Below are 26686 nucleotides of genomic sequence, written 5' to 3'. Positions count from 1 at the left end.
GAAATAGTTGCAGTGTTATAGTAGTAGCACCTTGGAGACATATGAACTATAAAATAGTATCTTTCTCTTGATATACATCTTCAAGAAAGAATAAATAAATGAGATATATTTTCTTTTGAATATATTTATTTCTAGTGGTAAGAGTACAGCATATGTAAAAAGTATAAAAAAGGAAGAAAAAAAATTATTCAAGTTGGATCTGAGAATTTGAAGCACGTATATTTGTTTTTATTCTTACACAATAGACAGAGTATGGTAGCTAGCTTGACTCTATGAAGGTGCTTGCAGATGCAATCAAGGCCACTACTAGTCTATGGCCACTACTAGTGGCATCATCCTGAGAAAAAAAGCAGCCAAGTCTTTCTTTATAACTATTGCATAGCTGCCAACCTTAGGAATCAAAAATTAGGAACACTATATGAGACAAAATTATATGCACTAATTACGAGAGTAAGATAAAAATGTAACTATTAAATCATAACATTAATAGACATATATTTAAATATGTAAATTAGTAAAACAAAACTATAAACGCTATCTTTTGTGGGAAACTTATAATATTAATATTTTATAATTAGGAATACCGGTATAATATATTAAAAACAAACATTACCTATTAATATATAATTATTTATCTCTAAATTATAAAACACAGGTAAATAATAATCTACATCATAAATAAATATTTCTGATACAAGTGTTTAAATACTACAAAAAAAAAAAAAAAAAATTCCAAAAATAATAATTTAGTGAAATAATCAGCAACAGACAGCTATTGGAAAAATATTTTCCAATAAAAAGCTACTAATTACTTTAGCACAATAATCACAGGATGCGTGCTTTTGGTGATCAGAAAAAAGGATTGGTTTAAAATCAAAAATTTTATGAAAATCCAGATTTTTTATAAAAATATCAGATTTTCAGATTGGATTTAAAGATTAGGAACAAATCCTAAAAAATTCTGAACAGTTGGCAGCTATGCTATTGTCTGCTTAGTCAGCTGTAAAATAAAAGCATTTTTCTAGATAAAAAAATAGAAATCATGTTACCTTAAAATTCTACAGTGGATCAGAATCTAATCAAAGACTTCAGTTATATTAATAACTGACAACCGTGCCGGAAAATAAAGAGCTTAATTATTTTTATGAATTTAAAAAATATACAATTATATTTAATACATATAGCAAAATCAATGACTGAAATGTTATCTTGTTACAGTACAGAGATATTCTTTAAACTAAATGAGAATCTGCATACATCATTGTAGAAACAAGTCCTGGTAAACATATCTCACAGAAAAGCTTTAAGCAGACAATGCTGTGAGACTATTCTACGGGACAAACATGAATCATCAGTAGAATCCAGGCAAAAGCTAGAAGAGAACAAGTTGATTCAAGCTTCAAATTAATATTGTAATCATGATACCTTTTTAAGATTTCAACCAATGGTTAAGTATATAGATAAAAGCACAACTCTTCACCTTGTGAATCTAATAAAGGATTGCATACATTAGTTTGAATCAATTTTGAGTGGAACATTGAGAGAACATTTAGAGTGAAAGAACATTTAGCACAGAAGTATACGTTTTAAGTTATATGCACAGATTAACAGAAAAAAAAATTTATTATTAAACCTGGCATATCCATCTTTTTCCATGCATATGGCATACTTGCGACACTTTCAGAGTGGTCTCACAACTCTTTTGGGTGGAAGCATCACTCAAACTCATACTCGGGGATTTGACACATCTGTCACTTTAAAATCAAGACATAAAAAAGGAGTGTAAATTATTGCAACGTTAGGTTTGTTGCTCGATTTTTTCTTTTAAATTCTTTTTGCAGATCCCCAATTTAGTCAGGTTACTCACATCTGAAAGAGAGGGGAAGTGTCTGATTAATATTATTTAATATTTCTATTGCAGCATCAATCAGGGTTTACACATAAAGACTAATGGCTTTAAGAACAAGACAATCACAGGACATTACATCACAGCATTTAATAGTTAGTCTTTTTTATAATTTCTTTACACAACCTAAACTACCCCACAGCCAATTGTTCAGTTGGTGTGTGCACTGTTGAGTAACTGTTTACCCTAGAGACTGCCACGTAGGCTTCTTAAAGGCACGAGTCCATGATGGATCATGGAATGTGCATGTTGTGTTATCCCCACGCTGACTTTTATTGATGAGCCAGTACATGTTGATGTGTTTGTCTGTTGTTCAGGTTTGATTGCACTGCTCCCAGTTTTTTTAGTATCTAATCATCTAAATTCTGTCAAACATCACTATTTCTTTAATGAATATTATTTTCTAAACCTTTTTCAAGAATAAAAAATAAAATCATAAATTAATTTTCTGAACTTATTAGTATCTAGATCAAACATTAAATTAGTTTTTATTTAGAATGCAATAAATGCCACTGATAAAAACAAAAGTAATAAATATTTTTGAAATCAGGGATCTGTCCAGACATTTTGTGAAAGGTCCGTTTTTCGTGAAATTGTGAAAAAATTACTCACATTCTTTCAACCAGGGTCCGCTTTTATGAATTTGTGCAAATAGGGTCCGGTTATTCCAAAAAACTTTTTCAAGGAGTTTTTAAATTGTAAATAGATACAAGATTATGCTCGGCACTGTAAAATTATAACAAAAGAATCAAATTTTCAAAAATAAACAGCAATTGCTGCTTCTAAATTAAAGATGCAACATACAAATATTTGGTATTTAGCCTTTACTGCTGAAAGCACAATATTCATTTCGGACGAATAATGGAAGAATCGTCTGCCGAAGACAAAACTTAATTCGTTTACATCCATCTTTCTTGCTTTCTGCCCTGGGAAGGGTTTATTCGATTAACAAAACAATAATGAAGATAAACAAATTTGTGAAGGGTCCGATTAAAAGAAAAATCATTTTGTGAAGGGTCCGTTTTTAAGTTAAATTATTTTGTGAAGGGTCCGTTTTTATGAAAAGATATTTTGTGAAGGGTCCGTTAACGGACCCAAATTTCCTCTAAACAGACCCCTGGAAATAATCAAATTAAAAAAATATATATTATTAATTTTATTAATAAAAAGAGGAATATGCTAAGTGGAAGGGCACTGTCTTTTTCTTAACCAGGGTTTGATTAAAGACAAATACTGATAAACATTAAAAGATCATTTAATTCATTCAGACTTTAATTATTTTATTAACACTGTAATAATTTATAAACAGTGCTGTACTAACAGTAAACAATCCATACTATAACAATACAGTTGGGGAAAAAAACTCTGGCAAATGCCATTGTTAATAATATACAATTCTCTGAATAATCAAAACAAAAAACATTATAGTAATAATACAGAAAGATACTAACTGAGACACTCGTATTAGCTTCTGTTGAGTCTACATCTCATTTAAGCTAACAAAGAATAGAATTAGATTAATCTCCGTGCAATCGGAAATTTTTTATAATCTCTTTTAGTGTTGAACAATATACCCATTGCTATTTTGAAATAGCAATGGGCATTATTCATTAGCGTTACTCATTTAGTATATTTTACCATAGGCGTTTAAAGTGGAAGAGAATTTATAATTCAGGGACAATGCTCTAAACAATCTTTCCTCTGTCCTTTAAGGGTAGAACCAGAATCATTGAGAGAGAGAACTAGTCATAAAATATTCTATTGCATCTAAACATTTTTCCGCATTGTGTAAAGTAGCACAGATAAGAATATTAGAAAAAAACACTCTCTACTGAATACATTCTGAATATTTTTCTTTACAGTATCATAGTACTAAATCTGTTCAAGTACTGTCAGGGATCTGTCCAGACATTTTGTGAAAGGTCAATATTTGTAAAATTGAGAAAAAATTACTCGTAATTTGTGAATATAAAATAAACGTTAAGTCACATTCTTTCAACCAGGGTCCTGCTTTTGTGAATTTGTGCAAATAGGGTCTGTTATTGCAAAAAAAAACTTTTTCAAGGAGTTCCCAACATTGTAAAATTATAATTAAAAAAATTAAAAAATAAACAGCAATTGCTGCTACTAAATTAGTGATGCAACATACAAATATTTGGTATTTTGCCTATACTGCTGAACGCAGAATATTCATTTCGGACGAATAAAGGAAGAAGCGTCTGCCGAAGACAAAATTTATTTCGTTTACATCTGACATTCTCCCCCCCCCCTCTCCTGGGAAGGGTTTATTCGATTAACAAAACAATAATGAAGATAAACGAATTTGTGAAGGGCCTGAGTAAAAGAAAAATTATTTTGTGAATAGTTTGTTAACGGACCCAAATTTCTTCTAAACTGACTTCTAACCATGACTACTCTTTCTTATTTGTATGGGATGAGTTCTGGTTATCTGGCTAAATGTCAAGACAAGATTACAATATTTTCATATAATTAGTATATAAAGTTGTGTATAAATACACTTCCTTTTTTTAGCATTCTTCAAAGATGTTTGCCAGTTGAATATGGCCCTGGCAGTTTAAATGTATGTGATCTTAACCAATACATTCATCCACAGATAAAGCTGATTCACAGAACATTAGCCCAAGTAAAATTCACAAAGTTTTAATTACTTCATTGAATTGCTTTACAGTGACGTTTTCAATATCAACAAATGTTTCAATATCAACAGCATATGCTGATCTTTTAGCAAGAGAAATTTCTAAACTCTTCGTTCGAGAAAAACAACTCAGGAATATTTCTGTATTGTGATCCGCCGCGACAACTACAATCGCCAAGGTGTTCAACAGATTTTAAACTTGCAAATTTAATAACAAACAAATAAAAAAAAATACATGCAGATAGTTGCCCGGGGGTGGTTACGAGTTATACCTTCCGAGTTCTAGTTCTCTTCACTTTTTTTTAGACTGGCTGCCCAGAATTATTCTTCCACAGATCACTAAACAAAATCTCCCCAATAACCCCACAAATTTTATTAACCACAAAAGCCAGTTTTTTAAAGTTGGGCATTGTACCCAATTGCACATCATTAGTTCCTTTATTTTTAAAAAAAGCAAAATAAATTATTTTTTTATAGCACAACCATAAGTAATATTAAAAAATAAATAAATCAGTATCTGAATTAGAATAGTTACACAAGATACAAACAATGCCAACAAATGGTTTAGATACATAATCATTGAATATGTAAATAAATTACATTTTAACTTACCAACATGAATTAAGACAAAAACACTATCGTCCCTTCACAACTGCATACTTAATTTGTCCACACCGATTCCAGGGTGTGCAAACATCGATATCCCATTTTCATTCAGCATTTAAGTAATTAGCTAAATACTTCTCCAGGGAATCACCTAATTAAAAAAAAAAAAAGTATTTTATTAGTTTGTATTTTATGAAGAGAAAGAAGAAATATGAAAGGTTTGCTTTACATTGTCCATTTATACGTAAACTGTCAAAAATCTTAGGATAATGAAAAAATTACAATTATAGATATAGTTTGAGAAGTTAAATAATTGAAAAAATTCAATTTGATATTAATACGCAATAAAGATAACTTAAATTTAAGATAACTTGCTAATCTGAATTATCTTCTAATTTATTATAGTATTTGTATTATTTATTTTAAATAAAACAAATTATTGAGTACAAATTGATTTGCACATAAATGTGATACACCTACAGAATAAAAATTTTTTTTGAAAGTATGCATGCTCATAATTTATTCAATAGTTAAGACAACCTAAAAGAATATAATGAATGCAGTAACTGTTCCATTTCTCTCAGAATTTTTTTTTAGATTAGTTTACAATAAAATTGAAACAAATTATTTTAGACATGATCAAAAACTCTTCACTATTTTTAAGAAAATTCAATATTAAACTTTCTATATAAAATAAATTTTAATTAGCAATATATTTCCTAGAAAAAAAAGATACCTCTGTATTATGTCACTAAAATAAACATAAATCAAGTAATTTAACTAAATGAAATTTCATTACTAAGCTGCTTCACACATTTTCGACAGATCAAACAAAGAATTTCTAAGGAAGCAGAGAAAAACTTTGATAAATGAATTTTTTTTATAACGATTTTCTTAAAATACATACATTTTACAAACTATCAAAATCAAAAGCGTGGTATTCACAGATATTTAATAAAATTCATTAATCTTTTTTAAATTTCATGTAATTTTTTAATATACTGTTATGAAACGTACACTAATATTATAAATCTTTAATTAATAAGAATTACCTGTAATTAAAACTTTCATCGTGATAAAATATGAAATCCCGCGCAGTCAAGGCGGGTTGACACGATCAAAGTACTTTGATCAAAGTATGCGCGCGCAATCAAAGTAAGCAAAAGTAAGTCATAAAAGTAAATAAAACAAAAATGGGAACCGCGAAATTTTAGGGAAAAGGGAAAATGCGAAGGGAAAAAAAAGTCACGCACTGTTGTTGAGAGTATGATACATCAAATGAATAATCTCGGCCTCTGCGTTTTCAAAATTTATTCGAATTTTAGAATTATTTAATGAAGTTTAAATAATAAAATCATATTTTATTAGACATTGATATAAGCAGTTTAACCAACCCTGTGATTATATTAATGAAAAGAGGAAAATTATTGTTTTTGAAATTAACTAAATATATAAAAAGTTCCCTGTATTTGTAATTGTCTCTTACTTTGATGTGACGTAATTTACTTTGATGGGTGTTCAACTTTAATTTCTACTTTGATTCAAACAGCGATAATTGTGCCAATTGTGGGTATCGGTAATTGATTGTTGTCTATGACGTATTTCCCTAAGAGAATTCTAAAATTGATAAGGGTCAATTTCAAAGATGCGTCAAATGGAATTTTTCCAGTTTCGTGTGGTGAGGAAGCTAGATCCTAACTTCACGTTTGCGGTTACAATGAAGTTAATCACAGAAAAAATTCAAAATAATTATTTTTCAAGTCCATTCTCACTGTATGCAAAATAGCAGGTGAATTTGGAGGTTCACATAAAGCGAAATTTTGAATATTGTGCTAGCGATCTCTGAGGAACCATTACCATTACATTCTGTACAATACTTGTGCTAGTAGTCCCGCTGTGGACTGATCGTAAGGACACAGTTTCCAGTAGAATGCCTCAATCAAGCATCACTGGCTGCGGTCATCAAACGGGTGGACTGACCACTTTGAGCAGCCTGCGTAGGGACCCAGGGCGAGCGGTATTGGTCCTCGTTAAACTGTTCTACTGTAAAGTGCTCGACTTCGTGAGCAGATTGTCGGGCTACTAAAGCAGGGGAGTCATTCCCTCTGCTGAGGATCAAAATTTCGATGGTATGTCTACGGATCATCTTCAGGAATGTTTCCCAGACCGTCGCCAGTAGCCCATTGTGCGACGCACATGAAGCACCCAAGTGCTGGTAGCTTTCCATATTTCTTTCTTATTTAGTTTCTGATGCGGGTTTCACACTTTGAATGTAAAGGGCACAGGAGTCGAATTATCTTTTGTTGGTATTAGCATGTGTATTAACCCATCTGTATGTCTTTTCTTTCTCCAATAAATGGTCTACCTTGGTGGCTATTATAATTTTATTCAAAATTTAAAAAAAATACCGTCCTTATTCGCATATGAGTAATGTTCTTTCTCCTTACATTGAAATATGACTTAAATAAAATGACACTCATTTTTAAATCACTATGTATGCAAAAATTAGAATATCAAAACCAGTTTGATTGCTTTTGAAGAACTGAAGGACTTTCCATTAATCTCCTTATACCTTTACTGGTTTAATTATTCAAATTAATTGGGTTAAAATAGTTTTAAATATTTAAAAAATCGTTTTTATATAAAATTTTTTTTAAAAAGTCGGAAAACAAAAATATATGGATGGGTGATCGTGTAAAGCTAAGGGTGGTGGCGCTAGTGGTAAAATTGCTCTTTCAAGACTTCCGGGTTATTGCTTCCGATATATTTTTACGCCGCAGATTGAAAAAACGCGCCATCATATTATTGCATCATATCTTTTGCAGTATTTCACATGTACCGAGTTCTTTCTTTCAGCCTTTAAACTTCTGCATTATCATATTAATATTATAATCATTAGAATATTTTCTAATTAGGTTAACTTAAAAAGATATTTTATTCAAATGTAGCCAAATAAGGGATAAAATACAAAACATGGCAAACCTTAAGAATTATTCACAGTGAGATATTAACTTTCCGAAATTTTTTTTGGCCTTACGACCTCTGAGAATCAATACATTTCTGAAAGCTCTTATGAATGGTACAATTATGTTTAGATTTGAACCCAAATTACAATGACAAAACTGCATAGAATATTTGGCTTGTTCACGCATCGCCTCGTAGACATAACATAAGCGGAGGGATACACCGGAAGTTTTCTAAATTTCTTCCGGTTTAAGGACGCTTGTTATTGTTTACATTAGACCACCCATCCATATTATATTTTTTCCTTGTTTTTGTTTTCCGGCTTTTAAATTTATTCTTTTTATTAAAAATGTGTTATTTTTAGGTATTAAAATTTTTTTTCTCATTTAATAGTTTCTTTTTTCATGAATTTTATATTTTTCTCTCTGTACTTTTGACACAGTTTAGTAACTCTTTGCACTTGCAACTTTTGTGTAGCAAATAAAGCTATTATTTTTTCGTAATTCTCTTTGTTATTCTCGTAATCTTTTTTGTTTTTATTGTGTTATATATATAACACTTGTTACCATCATCATTAAAGAATGTTAATTTACTCAAACAAGTTTTTCGATTTATATTCCTTATGCAAGCTATTATTTTGTAATAATTATTATCAAACTCATAATAAAAAAGCTTATGCTATATCATGCTCCTTTAAAGCAAATTTTTTAACAACTAATATTGTAAATTGATACAGGTTTTAAAAAAATAAACTATACATAAATAAACCTTAATTTTTCATCATTCTTCTCTGACATCCCTCGCCATATATCAAAAGTAAAACCTGGTCCTACTGGTAATCCATTGGACTTGTTGATTTTAAATTATGAATTGAAATAGTTAAAACAAAAAGACTGTTTCAATAAATGTAAATAAATTTGGATTTCAGTGATATTTGCTGAGAAACTTTAGCAACTTGAGAAAAAGCTTCCACAAAGTTCTAGAAACATTCTATGATACTCAATAACTTTAGGCATTTGATTCCTACATCGTTTATTAGTGTTATTTATAGAGTAACTTTTACATCAAGAAAAGTATTGTTTACTATAAAATTTGCATGCTGAAGCCTTTTACATCTAATACAGAAAAATATACTATATATAAAATTTATTATACAACTCCACTGAAATCCAATTTTATTTTTTTGAAACATACAAGCAATAGTTCTTAGTTTAAAAAATTTTATTGGTAAAAACATTATTGGATTACAAATCATTTGAAATGGGAAAGAACAATATATTAAATTGAATGAAATAATTTTTATAGTAAATTAAACGTATTAGTTTAAGGGAATAATTTTAATGGAATACACTGAAACTATGAATGCAGAAATTTATAAGCTCTCACCCATAAACTATTTTGACTAATTTCTAGTACTTAAAAAGAAGAGAATAAGAACAAAAAGATTGCAGAAAACTGTCACAAAGATTTATAAATATTTTATGTAACATGCATATACATTATGCAGTATCAACATTAAAATTTTACAATATAAAACAATTAGAAGAAGTTTATATTTACAGAATCTTGAACTGTTCAATAATAAAAATATAATTTTAATTTAAATCTACAAAGAATATATAATAGCAAATTTTCTCAGATTTTATGTTTAGAAAATATATAAAAACTTTTGCATAACAATTTTGAATAGGCCACAGTAAAATGTTATTGACCCAATAAAAGATCCTGTACAAGAAATTTTTCTTTTTTTAAAATTGCTACCAGGATAACCCCCAAAAATTTTTAGAACAGAAATAACTAATACATAATTAAGATTATAAAAGTCCTGTTAAGATTAAGATTAATTAAGATAATTAAGTAAGTTAAGATAAAAAGTTATAAATGATTATGAAAGTTCCCTAAGGTCAAAAAAATTTTCTCAGAACACTTTCACTACTGCTCTTTCTACTTCTGGTTTCTGGAAAATGAAAGCTTGTAATTATTTCCAGCTGTGATACAATACAGGTTATTTTAAATGGAGAAGAGGAGACGAAGAATAAATTCTGTCAACCTATAATAGATAAAAATACATTATTTAAAAGTATTTAAAAAAATAAATAAAAGGTTAATAAATCTCTTCTTTACAATTGATTTAATTTTTTTATACTGTTACATCATTATCATTCGATTTCTTTCTGTCTTCTACAGAATTAGCGATTAACATTTGCTACGCTGTCAACTAATACAATCAACTAATAATATCAAACTTTTTCCTAATACAATTTCGTCTACTCCCACACAAAATTTCAAACATAAAAAAATTCTTAATTTTTTAATATATTTCAGTAAAATTGTTTAAAAGTAATAGTAGTGTTTCAAAATAGTCTACACCACATAAAATTAAACTGTCCTTATTGAATATTCATTTAGAAAAAATAATAAATAAATTTAAACTATGCTCAAAATATACAAAGTTACTACTTTACTAAATTTGAAAAGAAATAACTTCCTACTACTCAAAAATAAATTGTCTATTAATGAGCACTTGATTGTGCTGACTGTTACTTCCAATTTGTATATTTTTTAGGAGAATGAAGTTAGCAATCAAGTAACAAAATTAGTATCAACTCTTCATTAATATTAAAACAATATTTATAAAATGCATAGATTAAAAGTTTCAATTCACTTTGACAAAACTTGAATTTGATGAGAACAATGAGACATAGGCTATATATGTGGTATTTCATGAGGATTGCTCTTAATATGTCTTTTCAAATACCTTATCAAAAAATTAGTATTAGCGAATTAGTATTTAAGGAAGGAAAAAAACACAGTCGAAAAATGATGAATCACTTTTCTGGAAGACAAAAGAAATATACAACAAGACACATTTGACTGTATAAAAAACACATCTTCAAGTTTCAACACCCAATTAAACCTGTTTTTATGTTAATTACATCTACGTTTTTTAACTGTAAATAGTCAGATTTCAATAGTGCATATGTTTTCCCCATACTTTTATACTAATTGTAACATACACACTTTTTGTTTTCCTTTTTGATGAGGATTATAAAAATATATATCAAAAGCGGTATTTAGAGAACACACTGTATATTATATATTAAGTATTGTATCTATGTTCGTAAAACTAGCACATTTTAATCAAATTATTTAAGATTTTGCATATTGTATGTTTCCAGAAAGAGAAAAATTTTTTTGCTCTCTCTTACAGCAAATAATGTAACTTTGAACAAAAAAAATTTTTTTACTACTCTATTATATAAGTTAATAGAAATAAGAGCAAGTCCATAGGATTTCAATTTAATAACTGTAGCATAGCATAAAGCATCACGAACAGAAGTTGACTAAAGAAATATTAAACATTTTTATTCAACAACAAAACTTTCTATAGTTCATCAAGATAACTCATGAAAATAATTTTAAATTATTATACATGGAAATAAGACATTCTCTGTATGAAACAATTTTAGTGTCAAGTAAGCTAGAGTGTATGTGGTCAAATAAAACATGAGACATTTGGCAAAAAAGATAAAGTCAAACAAACAGACATTTTAAAACTCTCAAGCAAATTTGTATAAAGATCAAACCAATATAAAAAGATCTTAATATTAAGCTAGAGATGCATAAAAATTTAAAATATTTGAATTTTAGTATAGAATTAAAAACTAATCTAATTCCTAAATGAGACATATGGATCTCCAGGTTTTTAAAATTCCACACTTATTATGACACAAAATTTTCTCTATAAGCAATTTTTCTTTAATTAAATATAGACAGAAAATAATCTGTATTAACATCTACACAGTAATAAAAGTTAAGCAATAAATTATACTATAAAATGATAGAGCTGAAAAACAGTTCAATTAAATATTTTATGAAATTTAATAAAAATTATTAATACACAAACAGATCGGGAATAATTGAACTATTAGGCATGGAATACATATTTTGCGTTTATTTCAGATTATTCAGTTCAGAAATATTTCTAATAATCTATTAACTACACAACGATATCATATATACATTAGTATAACGTATATTAGTATGTGATACTTAGTAGTATGTGATACTTAGTAGTATTTAAAATAGAAAACGTAATATTCATTTTAAAAGCACATATAGTTGATTATAAGCGAAGAAATTCTCACTTACCCGATAATATAGAGAAGTTTTCAAATCCTATTGTACGTCCAGATTTCTTGAAAGAAAGGTTCAAAATAAACATATTCCCTGTAAACAAAAACAACTTCTTCTAAATCGTCACATTTCCCTAAAATTATTCAGTGGCGTAGCTAGGTAACTAAGGGCCCTGGGGCAAATTAAAAAATGGGGCCCCACTGCTTTTTATCAAACTGATTAGGTTTTATCAAATAAAAATATGAAATATACAAATACTTTAAAAATGCTAAGCTACAAAAGCTCTTTTTTGTGCACTGCAGGGAGGTAATAAAAATATTAAACAATAACAACATAAATTACAATTAATACTTGGTGTAGGTTTGGCTAATAAAACGAAATAGAGAAGATTCAAGGGTTTATTATATAAAGGTTGGGCCTACCAACTGACTAAATAATAATTATATTTACAATTTTTTCCTAGCTTTAGTTTTCGCAAAAGTATCAATGACTTCGTTTAAATCCAGGCTTGATGCGGTTTTGTTTTCAATTGCTATTAACGATAAATGTCGGAGTCGAGTTTGGCCCATATTATTTCTTAAATAATTTTTTATTATTTTTAATTTGCTAAATGACCTTTAAGCTGCTGCAGAAGTGACAGGAATTGTAAAGAATAATAACATTGCTGTAAATACTTCCGTTAGGTCGCATTCTAGCACTCCATATTTGCTCATTATTTCCTTACATACATGAACAGTCCATGCTTGAGTTAGTTGAGGTAAAACTAGGTGGTAAATATTAATAAATTGAAGTGAAAAACTGGGCCCTATTATATCTGAATATTTTTTTTTTGGAATTCGTCACACTTTTGTACTAAAGTTGCTTCATCAACATGTAATAAATATGTTGGTGTTAGAAAATCGAATATATGACAGACTGCACTCATACCAATGAAACGTGTATCTAATTGAGATATTACTGTGTCTAGTACATTATTGAAAATCTCAATTTTAAATATTTTTTCTCGTTTAGGAAATCGGTGATCAGCAGCTAATTCATCAAAATGTTTTTTAACTTTTCTTTGCCTTTTTTCTTGAAAATGGGTATCAATACCATATTTTCTTGCAGTTTCACTGGCTTTGCTCTTGAATAATTCGAAATCATTTCTATAAATTTACAACTTTGCTTTGGTCTCTGCTAAAACTTTACTCGCCTCGCCCAAATTGATGACGCATTTTTGTAAAGTTTTGGATGCATAATTGATGTCGTTCAATACACTGTGCATGAATTCGCAAAGCAACACGAACTCGAAATTTAGCATTTTTGTTTTAATACTCTCTGCTTCACTACGCTCATCTTTATTAGGATTCTTTAGAACTATTTCTGATAATGCTTTGATAATATCAAAATAACGAAGTTTTATTGCAGATATCGTATTGACCCTACTGGACCATCTAGTCGGATTTAGTTTTTTTAGAGTGGTGTCCGATTCGCCAATGAATTTTGACAGTAGATCCCAACGTTTGATGCTGTTTCCGAAAAAGTTATACAAATCTTGCAACGTTGCGAAAAAAATCTGTATTTCCACACAACTGCTAACGGCATCATTTATCACCAAATTTAAATTATGAGTGGCACAATGTACGTACTCTGCGTTAGGCGGGATATCCTTAATATGTTTTTACACACCATTATACACACCACTCATCACACTGGCGCCATCATAGCCTTGCCCCACACATTTTTTTTAAATCAATATTTTTGTTGATGAATAATGTTGTCACTTGGTTGACTAAATCTACTGCGCCATGTTTGATGGCTGCATAAAAGCCTAGAAACACTTCTTTTACTTCTATATCTATTGGCTGTCCATTTTCCGATCTGGTTATTACTGCATATACCTCACAACAATGCTTAGCTGATCTACCTTCGATATATCCTGTGTCGTATTCATTATGATGGCAAAAAACGGTGACGCTCTAATTTGTTCTAGTAGATGGGTTTCGAGTTTGGTTTCCAAGCTCTCAATCATTTCATTTCGAATTGTTGCACTCAGATATCTTGTAGATCCTAAAAACATTAAAAAAAACACAATTTCAAAAAAGTCCTGATATTAAACAGTTAGTAATTATAAACAAAATAAAAAGATAAAAAAACTTAGAAATAATTATTATTACCTTTGGGCATATCCAAAACTTGCCGCAAAATGTAATCATATCGGGCGACAAGCTCTACAAAGGACAGAAAATTTCCGTGGTATCCTTTCTGACTTAAATCTTCTTGATGTCCTCTCAAAGCCAAAGAACTCTTTGCTAGGGTAAGTATGATATCGAATAACCTTTGAAGAACCATTTTCCACAATGATGCTTATTTTCGAATTTCATTTTCAAGTTCCTTGTCGATAGTATTAGTATCGTTTTTTTCTCAAAATTCCTACACAGCACATGCTTCCGAATGGCCACTCGAACAACTGTGTTGTTTAATTCTTTCTGATAAATGCTTCCAATCTCGAATTCCCGTACACCAAACATTATTCCTTTGTGAAGCAAATAACCAGCAGGGTTGACAATAGGCAACGTCTAGTATTTAGTATTTTGGAATAACACAACCAAAAACAATTAACTGGCCCATATTTAGAACACGAAACGTAGTACGATTTTGAAAAACACCTATTGTTCTGGTTGATGTCTGTTGGAAAAGGTCCTGAAGGCTGTAAAGGCCCCATATCAAGTATTTGACGTTTTTCGTTATCACTTAATATCTTCTTCGTGAAGTTTCCCAACTCATAAGAAAATTTGTCGTACACATTTTCGAAAAATGTAGAGGTCTGTGGTTCCTCCAAATCCTCCGCTCTTATGTGTGTCATGCAAACATCATCCACGTTCACATGATCGGCGGCCGAGGTATCTTAAACTGCAATAATTGTCGAATCTTCTTCAGTAGGCTTCTCAAGCAACACTGCAGTTACCACATTATTTGAGTCACTATCAATAGAAATATTTTGGCTAGATGTACTTGCAGAAGGCTGACTAAAAAACTTGTCAATTTTGGGCAATTTTTGTTTACTACCTTCTCTTTCTTGGCGTTGTTTGCGTTTAAATGCACCACTGGGTTTCTTCTTCTTATCCATAATTTTAGTTTTCTAATTTATTTAAACAATACAATATTAGATTGTGCTCGAGTAGGTAGGTACTCACTGTTCACTGACGACGTTAAAAGTAAAATAAAAGGAAAGAGAAACACAAAGCTACGCCACAAGTGTCGTTGGGGAATCCCCGGAAAACAATTATCGCCGTTAGTGTTACCACATTTAACGGTGGAGACTGTAATGGTTGGCAACTGTTAGGCGATCTTTTAAGACGCACTTGGCGCATTTTGTCATCCCGTCGGAGGGATGCGAGAGAGAGAAAGGTAGATGTATGTTTGATATAATCGGGAGAGGGTCTCCTTGGTCTTCTAAGAGCTGGAAGCTCTTACTGGAAAACAATGCCTATTTCTTTTGTTTTTAAATAAAGTTAAGTTTTATTGTTTTAAAAATCTGGTCTGCTTATTTATTGGAAAGGAAAGGCATTACAGAGACCATGAACGATCTCCTGCCCACGGACCTGAATTAATGTACCTACTGCAGGTGACTTGCCTTTTATCACGATATTTCGCGTTATACAATGAGCTGTAGCCGAAATCTATAGATTTGACACAATTTATTGACTTAACAGAGATCAACATGAGTGGTAAAATCAAATAAAATTGAACCACTATATTGACCAGTACAAAAAAGTTTATTGACAGTAGCTTACTTACTCCTGATGCAGCTTTAATTTTTTAACCGTTCTCGAAAAAAAAATCTTAATTCGAATTCACAATAAAACGCACTTCGATGAATATTAAAACGCACATATCACTATCCGTCAAATTGACAACTCTGCCAACCTACAGAAAGAATTTAGGGGAATTCCCTAGACAGGGCCGGCTTATGCATGTCGCGGCCCCTAGGCAATGCTCGTCTCGGCCCCCCCTCCCTCTACCGTCTTCTAACTTCCTAATATATTTTTTCGCTAACACAACACTATATTCATAATTACGCTGCTTTTTACTACATAGGTGTATTATCACATTATTCAATAAAAATATTGAATCAAACGAAAAGAATATAAGTAATTAATATATGCATTTAAGAAAAATCATACAATAAGCTTAAATATTAACTCTTCTAACTTTTTTTGTTACAAAATCGTTCAAGACATCCTGAAAGTTAACCTTTTCCAATACATCCAGTACTGCCAACCTTATTTTTTCATACTCTTTGGTAGCTTGGCCATAGAATATACTGACCTATGGTAGGTACCAGAACAGTAAGTGTGCATTCACAACGTAGAATTTTGCCCGTTTTTCAAGCGTGTTGTGTTAAAAAAGCTGCTCTTCCTGCATTGTCATCTGATTAGTCGGCGTTAAAATTACCGCGATAAAATTGCTTGCGATTATATTACTGCGTTATATATGAACTAACTACCATAATATTAATATCTAATTTGGAATGCGTTCAGAAATGTACTAAAATAGCATCGATGTAATGTACAGAGCAAGACAATCGTCATTGAAATTTCGAATTAAATTTTTACTGTTTAAGAAACATTGTCAATTTTTTTCTCTGTAGCACAGGGCCCCTGAACGAGGCGGGGCCCCTAGGCAGTTGCCTACAGTACCTAATGGATAAAACGGCCCTTGTCCCTAGGCATAACTTTTGAATTTCTCTCAACTGAGTTGTCATGATTAAAGTGGGGTTGTAACCTGTCATATTTATTTTGAAAATGGGAGAAATTTCCAAAAGTTCAGTTCGATTGAGATTTCTGGCAAGGATTCGAGGGCCCCCTGAGCTTGAGGGCCCCGGGGCACTGCCCCGCCTAGCCCCTTGGTAGCTACGCCACTGAAATTATTTCCCTACTGGTGAATGCGCGCGCTTACTTTGATCAAAGTACTTTGATCGTGTCAACCCACCTTCAAATAGAGAAAATGGCTTTCTCTAACAATAGCTTTTGTTTAAACAACGCCAATTGCTTTGGCGAAAAAGTTTGTAGGGTCAATCAATATAGGGTTATAAGAAGATTGATGGATAAAAGCTAGCGTCAAGCTCACTCCGCCCAGTTACCAATTCCTAAATTGACCAAATATCCAGTTTCGTGGCCACCTCGGTTCTTTTATTTTGAAGAATAAATTGTGTAGTTGGCAATAGAAGGGACTACCCAAAACTGAAAGTAAAGGAAAAAAAATAAAGAAAATTTGTCTTCTGTCTATTTAGAGGCTAAATGTGATTGATAAAATATTATTATATCCAGAAATATGTTTATCTTTCTCATTTTCTCTTACTGGTGAAAGATAACATTATATTAATTTTTAGAAATCGGTATTTTACTTGTTTTTAGGAAATTATGGCTAGTGGTATTGAAGAATTTGAAGACACTTTGTAAAATAAGTAACGACCTTTTTTGACCAAGGTATTTATAACGTCGAAATAATGTCATTATATATATTTATAAATTGTTCTTTGAAATTTATAAATAGCCGTAAGATTCATTATTATTATAAGATTTTACTCACCATTTGTTCGATATAGCGGACTCCTTGTTATAAAAAAGTGAACTAAGTCAATATTTTCATAAACATAATTTTTTTCCAAAGCTTCCTTCTTTATTTAATATCTTTTTGCTTTAATTTTGTGTGAGGGTTAGTTGATTGTACTTGTAATTATTTAAATTTTTGTTAAGAAAAGTTGTTTATGATTTTTTTTTAAATAACGCATCATCGATATTAATTATTTTTCGTAGTATGTTTATAATAAAGTCAAATTAACTTATTTGTCTGGTATTTTCATGTCAAAAAATTATTCTAATGTGTTATGGAAATGTTTTGGTTAAGTTATCCTCCATTGTGTTTTTATTTTAATATTTTTTAAAATTTGATGATCAAACTAGTTATGTATCTTTTTTGTTTTTCTCTTTTACTTTTTATTTTATTCTATCTGAATTACATTGCATATAGATTTTTTTATTTATTATCTATCTAAAAAATTACTATGAAAATTTCAATTTTAGACAGAAAAATATTATAAACCTTATAAATTAGTAATCTGTCATTACAAGGTGATTTTGGAGTATAACATATTGAGATAAACCAAATAAAAATGTTTACACGAAGAAGTCCATGTTTTGGAACCAGTTTGAAACATGCTAACCATTCATTTATCTACAATTTTAGTTATTTTAATACTCTATTCATTTATAATCACAACACAAACTGAAAATAATATTCAACATTTAAAATTTCTAAGTTGAACCTTTTACTTAATTTTCAAGTTCAAAACAGGGAAAAGATACAAAACATTAATTAAAAAATTTGTACATCTGTAAATTAAAGAACTACGTATATCCTGTCTTTCAAAATCTAAATTTATCTTAATCAATATTTTTCAAAAGAAATTTTTTTAGAAAACATCGCTTCAGGTATTACATCAGCCTATATTCTGAAACATTCCATGACAGTACTTTTCATAAATTCGTCAATTGGCCTTCATAAGCAACTATTTAATAAGTTTCACAAGAAAACAGTATAAAATTCTATTTCAAAGCAGCTAATGTGGACTATTAATTATATAATGACAAATTCTCACACTAATACTTCTATACTAATTTATAATCTTATTACTGATATTTGGAATGCTGAAATTTTACCTTCTGACTGGAACACTGCCATTATGTGCCCAATATATAAAAAAGGTGATACCATGGTTTGTTCTAACTACAGAGGTATAAGTTTGCTTTCTACTACCTACAAAATCTTGTCAAACATTTTATTTGAGAGACTTATACAATATATAGACCCTCAAATTGGAAACTACCAATGTGGTTTTCGCAAGGGAAAATCTGCTAAAGATCAAATATTTGCACTTAGACAAATTTTAGAGAAGACCAGGGAATTCGGTATTACCACACATCATCTCTTTATTGATTTCAAAGAAGCCTTTGACAGTATTAATAGAAATCGCTTGTATGAAGCCCTGGTTGAATTTCAAGTACCACCAAAACTAATTAGACTTGTAGAAGCAAGCATGTCAAACACCGTATGCAGAGTCAAACTTTTGGGATCTTTATCTGAAGAAATTAAAGTAAACAATGGAGTCAGACAGGGAGACTCCTTATCCTGTCTTCTTTTTAATGTTGCTCTAGAAAAAGTTATAAGAGATGCTGAAATCAATATCAGAGGCAACATATTTTCAAAATCTATTCAAATATTGGCGTATGCGGATGATTTAGACATCATTGCACGAACTGTTCCTGCATTAAAAGAAGCTTTCCTTTCTTTGGAGCTTGCTGCTAGGGATATGGGACTAATCATCAATACCGATAAGACCAAATACATGCCTGTACTTGCTAAATTAAATTCTAGTGAATCCTATCTGGAGATTGGTTCCCACAGGTTTCAGACTGTTCAGAATTTTACTTACCTTGGTTCAATTGTTACTGCCGACAATAACATAGACAATGAGATTCGGAGTCGTCTAATTTGTTCAAATAAGGCTTTTTATGGTTTAAAACGTTTTTTCAAATCATCTCTTTTATCAAAAAATACAAAACTTTTACTCTATAAAACATTAATTAGGCCAATACTTACCTATGGCTCTGAGACCTGGAACCTAACTCTAGCTGGTGAAAATAAAATTGCCATTTTTGAGAGAAAAGTTTTGAGGGCCATCCTTGGTGGGATAAAAATAAATAATTCCTGGAGAAGACGATATAATACTGAACTGTATAAAATCTACAGAGAGCCAGATATTGTGAAATTCATTAAAATAAATCGAATGAACTGGGCAGCTCACATTTTCAGAAGGAATGATGACTCAAATTTAAAGAAAATCCTATTACACAAACCCCTAACGAACAGGAAAAGAGGTAGACCCAGGCTGAGATGGCTAGATTTAGTTGAGACTGATTTCCTTACTCTAAAGGAGAAAAACTGGCGAACAAGTGTCAAAAGTAGAGAGAAGTGGATTCGAATTCAAAGGAAGGCACTGGCCCACCCTGGGCTGTCTAGCCAAATATGATGATGATGAATACTTCTATGAAACACAAAGCCTTAAGTTTAATGAACTATTAAGGCAATTGTCAGCTTCTGTGGCGAATTTCGGTGTATACAAGTTCAAATTAAGCCAATATCTTATAATAAAATTCAGTATTATTCTTAATTTACTTTCGCTTTTATTTTTCATTTAATGAGATATTCATTTTGTGTTGTGTTTATTTATTCTTTAAAACTATTACAATGATTAAAATTTATCTTTGGATAGTATGTTGACAGTATTTTGACCCTAATTACCAAGACTGAAATACTTGATAATATACGCAAACACTATAAATAATACACTGAATATTATTTTATCATTAAAATGATGCAACTATTATTGTTAAACATGTGTTGATATATATTTTGCCTAAGTGAAATTTTTAAAAAATATTTAATTTTTTTAAATAAAAATCAGGGTATTTATAATTTTCAATCATTTTTAAGCCTTGCAACTATGATTTATCTTCTTAGAAAATTATAGATGTTTTATATTTGAACTAATAAGTTTGTAGTTTAAAATATAACAGCTACAAAAGAAATGTTTCAAAGAATTATAATTTTTTAGTAGAAGAGCTATATTTTTTAAACATGGTAATATAAAAGATAACACAAAAAGGCTTGTTTAGTTTTAATGTGAGGTAGACATAACAGTGAAGTAATTTAAACTCAAGAGTGGTTATTCTTGTGGCAGAAACCTGTTTTATTGAAGACAGTGGAAAAACTGAATGAAATGGAAGAAACCCAAAAGGGTTATAGAGAATGTGTGATATTAAAAATACTTGACATTTATCTAAACTGAGTTTTAAAAACAGGTTATTTCAACTAAATGTTAATTTTATTAATTTAAATGATATATTCTAATTTTTAAGTCAACATCGAAATTAAATATCTAATTTTAAAAGAAAATTCACTATCCGTGTAACTTTTTTTTTCACTTATTAGTTTTTATGTGTTAATATTTAAAATTCTACTTATAATCAGTTGATATTTTGTTTCCATGGTCTAATTCCGCATTGATCCAATTTTTTTAAAACAAATTATAATTTTATTTTTAAAATTTACTGATATTTCTTGAAGATTTTCACTTTTGACATTGAGACTCAGCAAAAGCTTCAATATGCAAATTAAATGTTCGAACTTTTTAGAATGTCATGATTTAACAATAGGTAGTTTTTGTTTAAAAATCATCTTTCGCTGTATTAATTTTATTACTGTCTTATTTTCTATTTTATATGAAATATTAATTCACATATTTTAAAGCTTATTGTTCAACGTTTTTAATTAAGTTTACAGCATAAAATTTTAATTAAATGTCTAATTGAATTTTGATATCAATGTATTTAATAAAATAATTATTGATTAGTAATATAAAGATATCTTGTAATGAGCCATATAAAGCAGTTCTTGAATTTACAGAGATAAATTTTAATAGTGTAGGAAACAGTTAATTTGATAAATTCTTAAGTATTGTTTTATTTATACACATCTATCTAGAATACCAAGTCCTTAATGTGGATAAAATTTGGTCATGATTTAAAATTTAGTTAACTGCATACTTTTGTTAATTGCATTCTAAATTATCATGTCCTAATGAGACTATAATTTATACAGTCTATGCTCTTTAGCACGACCCACCCTTTTGCAACAGCAGATACATAAAGTCCCATTTTCGATTACATAGACATAATGTTATTTTAATGACTATTAAAATTCTGAATTGAATTGTTAATTCTAATATAGCGATCAAAAGTTGGCTTAATTTTTTTTATTCAGCTTTAGATTTATCAAAGATTTTTCAGCATTCTGTACAAGCATTTTCTCATTAACAATGAATTCAAACCACTATTTTTTTGGATGTTATCACTCAATAAAGATGACAATGAATGAAGAACTGGGTGTGAAGAATAGGAGGTCTACTCATTCTTATCCCATGCAGTGGCGTAGCTACCAAGGGGCTAGGCGGGGCAGTGCCCCGGGGCCCTCAAGCTCAGGGGGCCCTCGAATCCTCACCAGAAATCTCGATCGAACTGAACTTTTGGAAATTTCTCCCATTTTCAAAATAAATATGACAGGTTGCAACCCCACTTTAATCATGACAACTCAGTTGAGAGAAATTCAAAAGTTATGCCTAGGGAATTTCCCTAAATTCTTTCTGTAGGTTGGCAGTGTTGTCAATTTGGCGGATATGATGTGTGCGTTTTATTATTCATCGATGTGCGTTTTATTGTGAATTCGAGTTAAGATTTTTTTTTCGAGAACGGTTAAAAAATTAATGCTGTATCTGGAGTAAGTAAGCTAATGTCAGTAAACTTTGTACTGTTCAATATAGTGGTTCAATTTTATTTGATTTTACCACACATCATGTCCGTTAAGTCAATAAATCGTATCAAATCTATAGATTTCGGCTACAGCTCATTGTATAACGCGAAATATCGTGAAAAATTGCAAGTCACCTGCAGTAGGTACATTAATTCAGGTCCGCGGGCAGGAGATCGTTCATGGTCTCTGTAATGCCTTTCCTTTCCAATAAATAAGCAGACCAGATTTTTAAAACAATAAAACTTAACTTTATTTAAAAACAAAAGAAATAGGCATTGCTTTCCAGTAAGAGCTTCCAGCTCTTAGAATACCAAGGGAGACCCTCTCCTGATTATATTAAACATACATCTACCTTTCTCTCTCTCGCATCTCTCCGACGGGATGACAAAATGCGCTAAGTGCGCCTCAAAAGGTCGCCAAACAGTTGCCAACCATTACAGTCTCCACCGTTAAATGTGGTAACACTAACGGTGATAATTTTTTCCGGGAATTCCCCAACGACACTTAATTGTAGCGTATCATTGTGTTTCTCTTTCCTTTTATTTTACTTTCAACGTCGTCAGTGAACAGTTACTACCTACCTACTCGAGCACAATCTAATATTGTATTGTTTAAATAAATTCGAAAACTAAAATTATGGATAAAAAGAAACCCAGTGGTGCATTTAAATGCAAACAACGCCAAGAAAGAGAAGATAGTAAACAAAAATTGCCCAAAATTGGCAAGTTTTTTAGTCAGCCTTCTGCAAGTACATCTGGCCAAAATATTTCTATTGATAGTGACTCAAATAACGTGGTAACTGCAGTGTTGGTTGAGAAGCCTACTGAAGAAGATTCGACAATTATTGCAGTTGGAGATACCTCCGCCGCCGATCATGTGAACGTGGATGATGTTTGCATGACACACAGAAGAGCGGAGGGTTTGGAGGAACCACAGACCTCTACATTTTTCGAAAATGTGTACGACAAATCTTCTTGTGACTTGGGAAACTTCACAAACAAGAAACAAGTGATAACGAAAAACGTCAAATTCTTGATATGAGACCTTTACAGCCTTCAGGACCTTTTCCAACAGACGTCAACAAGAACAATAGGTGTCTTTCAAAATCGTACTACGTTTCGTGTTCTAAATATGGGCCAGTTAATCGTTTTTGGTTGTGTTATTCCAAAATACCAGACGCTGCCTATTGTCAACCCTGCTGGTTATTTGCTTCACAAAGAAATAATATGTGGTGTACGGGAATTCGAGATTGGAAGCATTTATCAGAAAGAATTAAACAACACAGTTGTTCGAGTGGCCATTCGGAAGCATGTGCTGTGTATGAATTTTGAAAAAAAAAAACGATACTAATACTATCGACAAGGAACTTGAAAATGAAATTCGCAACGAAGCATCATTTTGGAAAATGGTTCTTCAAAGGTTATTCGATATCATACTTACCCTAGCAAAGAGTTCTTTGGCTTTGAGAAGACGTCAGGAAGACTTAAGTCAGAAATGATACCACGGAAATTTTCTGTCCTTTTTAGAGCTTGTCGCCCGATATGATCACATTTTGCGGCAAGTTTTGGATATGCCCAAAGGTAATAATAATTATTTCTAAGTTTTTTTTATCGTTTTACTTTGTTTATAATTATTAACTGTTTAATATCAGGACTTTTTTGAAATTGTCCTTTTTTATGTTTTTAAGATCTACAAGATATCTGAGTGCAACAATTCAAAATGAAATGATTGAGAGCTTGGGGACCAAACTCGAAACCCATCTACTAGAACAAATTAGAGCGTCACCGTTTTTGCCATCATAATGGATACGACACAGGACATATCGAAGGTAGATCAGCTGAGCATTGTTGTGAGGTATGCAGTAATAACCAGATCGGAAAATGGACAGCCAATAGATATAGAAGTAAAAGAAATGTTTCTAGGCTTTTATGCAGCCATCAAACATGGCGCAGTAGATTTAGTCAACCAAGTGACAACATTATTTATCGACAAAAATATTGATTTAAAAAAATGTGTTGGGCAAGGCTATGATGGAGCCAGTGTGATGAGTGGTGTGCATAATGGTGTACAAAAATATATTAAGGATATCCAGCCTAACGCAGAGTACGTACATTGTGCCACTCATAATTTAAATTTGGTGATAAATGATGCGGTTAGCAGTTGTGTGGAAATACAGATTTTTTTCGCAACGTTGCAAGATTTGTATAACTTTTTCGGAAACAGCATCAAACGTTGGGATCTACTGTCAAAATTCACTGGCGAATCGGACACCACTCTAAAAAAACTAAATCCGACTAGATGGTCCAGTAGGGTCAATACGATTTCTGCAATAAAACTTCGTTATTTTGATATTATCAAAGCATTATCAGAAATAGTTCTAAAGAGTCCTAATAAAGATGAGCGTAGTGAAGCAGAGAGTAGTAAAACAAAAATGCTAAATTTCGAGTTCGTGTTGCTTTGCGAATTCATGCACAGTGTATTGAACGACATCAGTTATGCATCCAAAACTTTACAAAAATGCGACATCAGTTTGGGCGAGGCGAGTAAAGTTTTAGCAGAGACCAAAGCAAAGTTGCAAATTTATAGAAATGATTTCGAATTATTCAAGTGCAAAGCCAGTGAAACTGCAAGAAAATATGGTATTGATACCCATTTTCAAGAAAAAAGGCAAAGAAAAGTTAAAAAAACATTTTGATGAATTAGCTGCTGATCACCGATTTCCATACCGAGAAAAAATATTTAAAATTGAGATTTTAAATAATGTACTAGACACAGTAATATCTCAATTAGATACACGTTTTATTGGTATGAGTGCAGTCTGTCATATATTCGATTTTCTAACACCAACATTTTTATTACATATTGATGAAGCAACTTTATTACATAAGTGTGACGAATTCCAAAGAAAATATTCAGATATAATAGGCCCTAGTTTTTCACTTCAATTTATTAATATTTTCCACCTAGTTTTACATGAACTAACTCAAGCATAGACTGTTCACCAATTATGTAAGGAAATAATGAGCAAATATGGAGTGCTAGAATGCGACCTAACGGAAGTATTTACAGCAATGTTATTATTCTTTACAATTCCTGTCACTTCTGCAGCAGCTGAAAGTTCATTTAGCAAATTAAAAATAATAAAAAATTATTTAAGAAATAATATAGGCCAAACTCGACTCCGACATTTATCGCTAATAACAATTGAAAACAAAACCGCATCAAGCCTGGATTTAAACAAAGTCATTGATACTTTTGCGAAAACTAAAGCTAGGAAATTTTTTTAAATATAATTGTTATTTAGTCAGTTGGTATGCCCGACCTTTATATAATAAACCCTTGAATATTCTCTATTTCGTTTTATTAGCCAAACCTACACCAAGTATTAATTGTAATTTATGTTGTTACTGTTTAATATTTTTATTACCTGCCCTGCAGTGCACAAGAAAGAGCTTAAGTAACTTAGCATTTTTAAAGTATTAGGAAAAATTTCATATTTTTATTTGATAAAACCTAATCAGTTTACATAGCAGTAGGGCCCCATTTTTTAATTTGCCCCAGGGCCCTTAGCTACCTAGCTACGCCACTGATCCCATGGCATAATTTATGGTTAAAAAGATTGTAATATATTGATTATTTTTATTATTAAGATTTATACATGTAAATTTCATCCTCACTTGGAAATCAGAGTCTCTTCTATGCATTTGTAACCTTTGAAATACATCCTCAAATCATATTATTCTTGTTTGAAAACTATGTTCACTCTTTTAGTGCAACATTATAATAAGTGGTTTATTTTAGAGATAAAACATGTAGTATTCACATTCTTCTTGATTCTGTTTTTGCTTAGTCATTTCAGTTCTCTAAATGTATATTATTTAGCAAAAATGGCTGCTTCTAACCAATGTAACACTACAACTTTAGAACAGAATTTAAAAACTTTAAAGGAAATGGATAAAAGAATAATGCTTTTGTCAAAATAAGTCCTGCATTTATGAGTAAAT

General features: G+C 30.7%; 3 protein-coding genes and 2 long non-coding RNA genes across 5 annotated transcripts in view; 2 read left to right on the top strand and 3 right to left on the bottom strand.

Annotated features, from left to right (window-relative positions):
- Nucleotides 1–106: 106 nt before the first annotated feature.
- Nucleotides 107–5319, bottom strand: LOC147801146 (uncharacterized). The gene is made up of 3 exons (XR_015430400.1): nucleotides 5175–5319; nucleotides 1634–1869; nucleotides 107–1372 (listed from the first exon to the last, which is right to left on the bottom strand). It is a non-coding gene; the product is annotated as an uncharacterized LOC147801146 (long non-coding RNA).
- A 4016-nt stretch (nucleotides 5320–9335) lies between these two features.
- On the bottom strand, nucleotides 9336–12413 carry LOC147801145 (uncharacterized). The gene is made up of 2 exons (XR_015430399.1): nucleotides 12285–12413; nucleotides 9336–10182 (listed from the first exon to the last, which is right to left on the bottom strand). It is a non-coding gene; the product is annotated as an uncharacterized LOC147801145 (long non-coding RNA).
- A 1701-nt stretch (nucleotides 12414–14114) lies between these two features.
- Nucleotides 14115–14740, bottom strand: LOC147801144 (52 kDa repressor of the inhibitor of the protein kinase-like). The gene is made up of 2 exons (XM_087154943.1): nucleotides 14426–14740; nucleotides 14115–14318 (listed from the first exon to the last, which is right to left on the bottom strand). The coding sequence occupies exons 1-2, from the start codon at nucleotides 14598–14600 to the stop codon at nucleotides 14137–14139; spliced, it is 357 nt and encodes a 118-aa protein (XP_087011069.1). The 5' UTR covers nucleotides 14601–14740; the 3' UTR covers nucleotides 14115–14136.
- Nucleotides 14741–17386: 2646 nt separating this feature from the next.
- stnB (stoned B) overlaps nucleotides 17387–26686 on the top strand; it is a 59258-nt gene continuing 49958 nt past the window's right edge. The window contains exon 1 of the mRNA XM_016059469.4: nucleotides 17387–17740. The gene's annotated coding sequence lies outside the window, so the exon portion shown is untranslated. The remainder of the gene's footprint in view (nucleotides 17741–26686) is intronic.
- Nucleotides 24484–26665, top strand: LOC147801143 (zinc finger MYM-type protein 1-like). Its single transcript, XM_087155105.1, has 2 exons — nucleotides 24484–25321; nucleotides 26565–26665. The coding sequence occupies exons 1-2, from the start codon at nucleotides 24484–24486 to the stop codon at nucleotides 26663–26665; spliced, it is 939 nt and encodes a 312-aa protein (XP_087011231.1).

This window comes from Parasteatoda tepidariorum, chromosome 11 (assembly GCF_982258835.1).
Source record: "Parasteatoda tepidariorum strain Cologne lab strain chromosome 11, Ptep-v5.0, whole genome shotgun sequence".
Classification (NCBI taxonomy): Eukaryota; Metazoa; Arthropoda; class Arachnida; order Araneae; family Theridiidae; genus Parasteatoda; species Parasteatoda tepidariorum.
This window is presented reverse-complemented; position numbering and strand designations above follow the sequence as displayed.

Excerpts from the sequence above, each read along its gene's own strand:
- LOC147801144 (XM_087154943.1), bottom strand. The coding sequence starts at position 14,600 with ATGGTTCTTCAAAGGTTATTCGATATCATACTTACCCTAGCAAAGAGT. Across the intron at positions 14,319-14,425 it reads AGTTTTGGATATGCCCAAAG|GATCTACAAGATATCTGAGT; the intron begins GTAATAATAATT and ends TAATGTTTTTAG.
- LOC147801143 (XM_087155105.1), top strand. The coding sequence starts at position 24,484 with ATGGATACGACACAGGACATATCGAAGGTAGATCAGCTGAGCATTGTT. Across the intron at positions 25,322-26,564 it reads TGAAACTGCAAGAAAATATG|CAAAAATGGCTGCTTCTAAC; the intron begins GTATTGATACCC and ends TATATTATTTAG.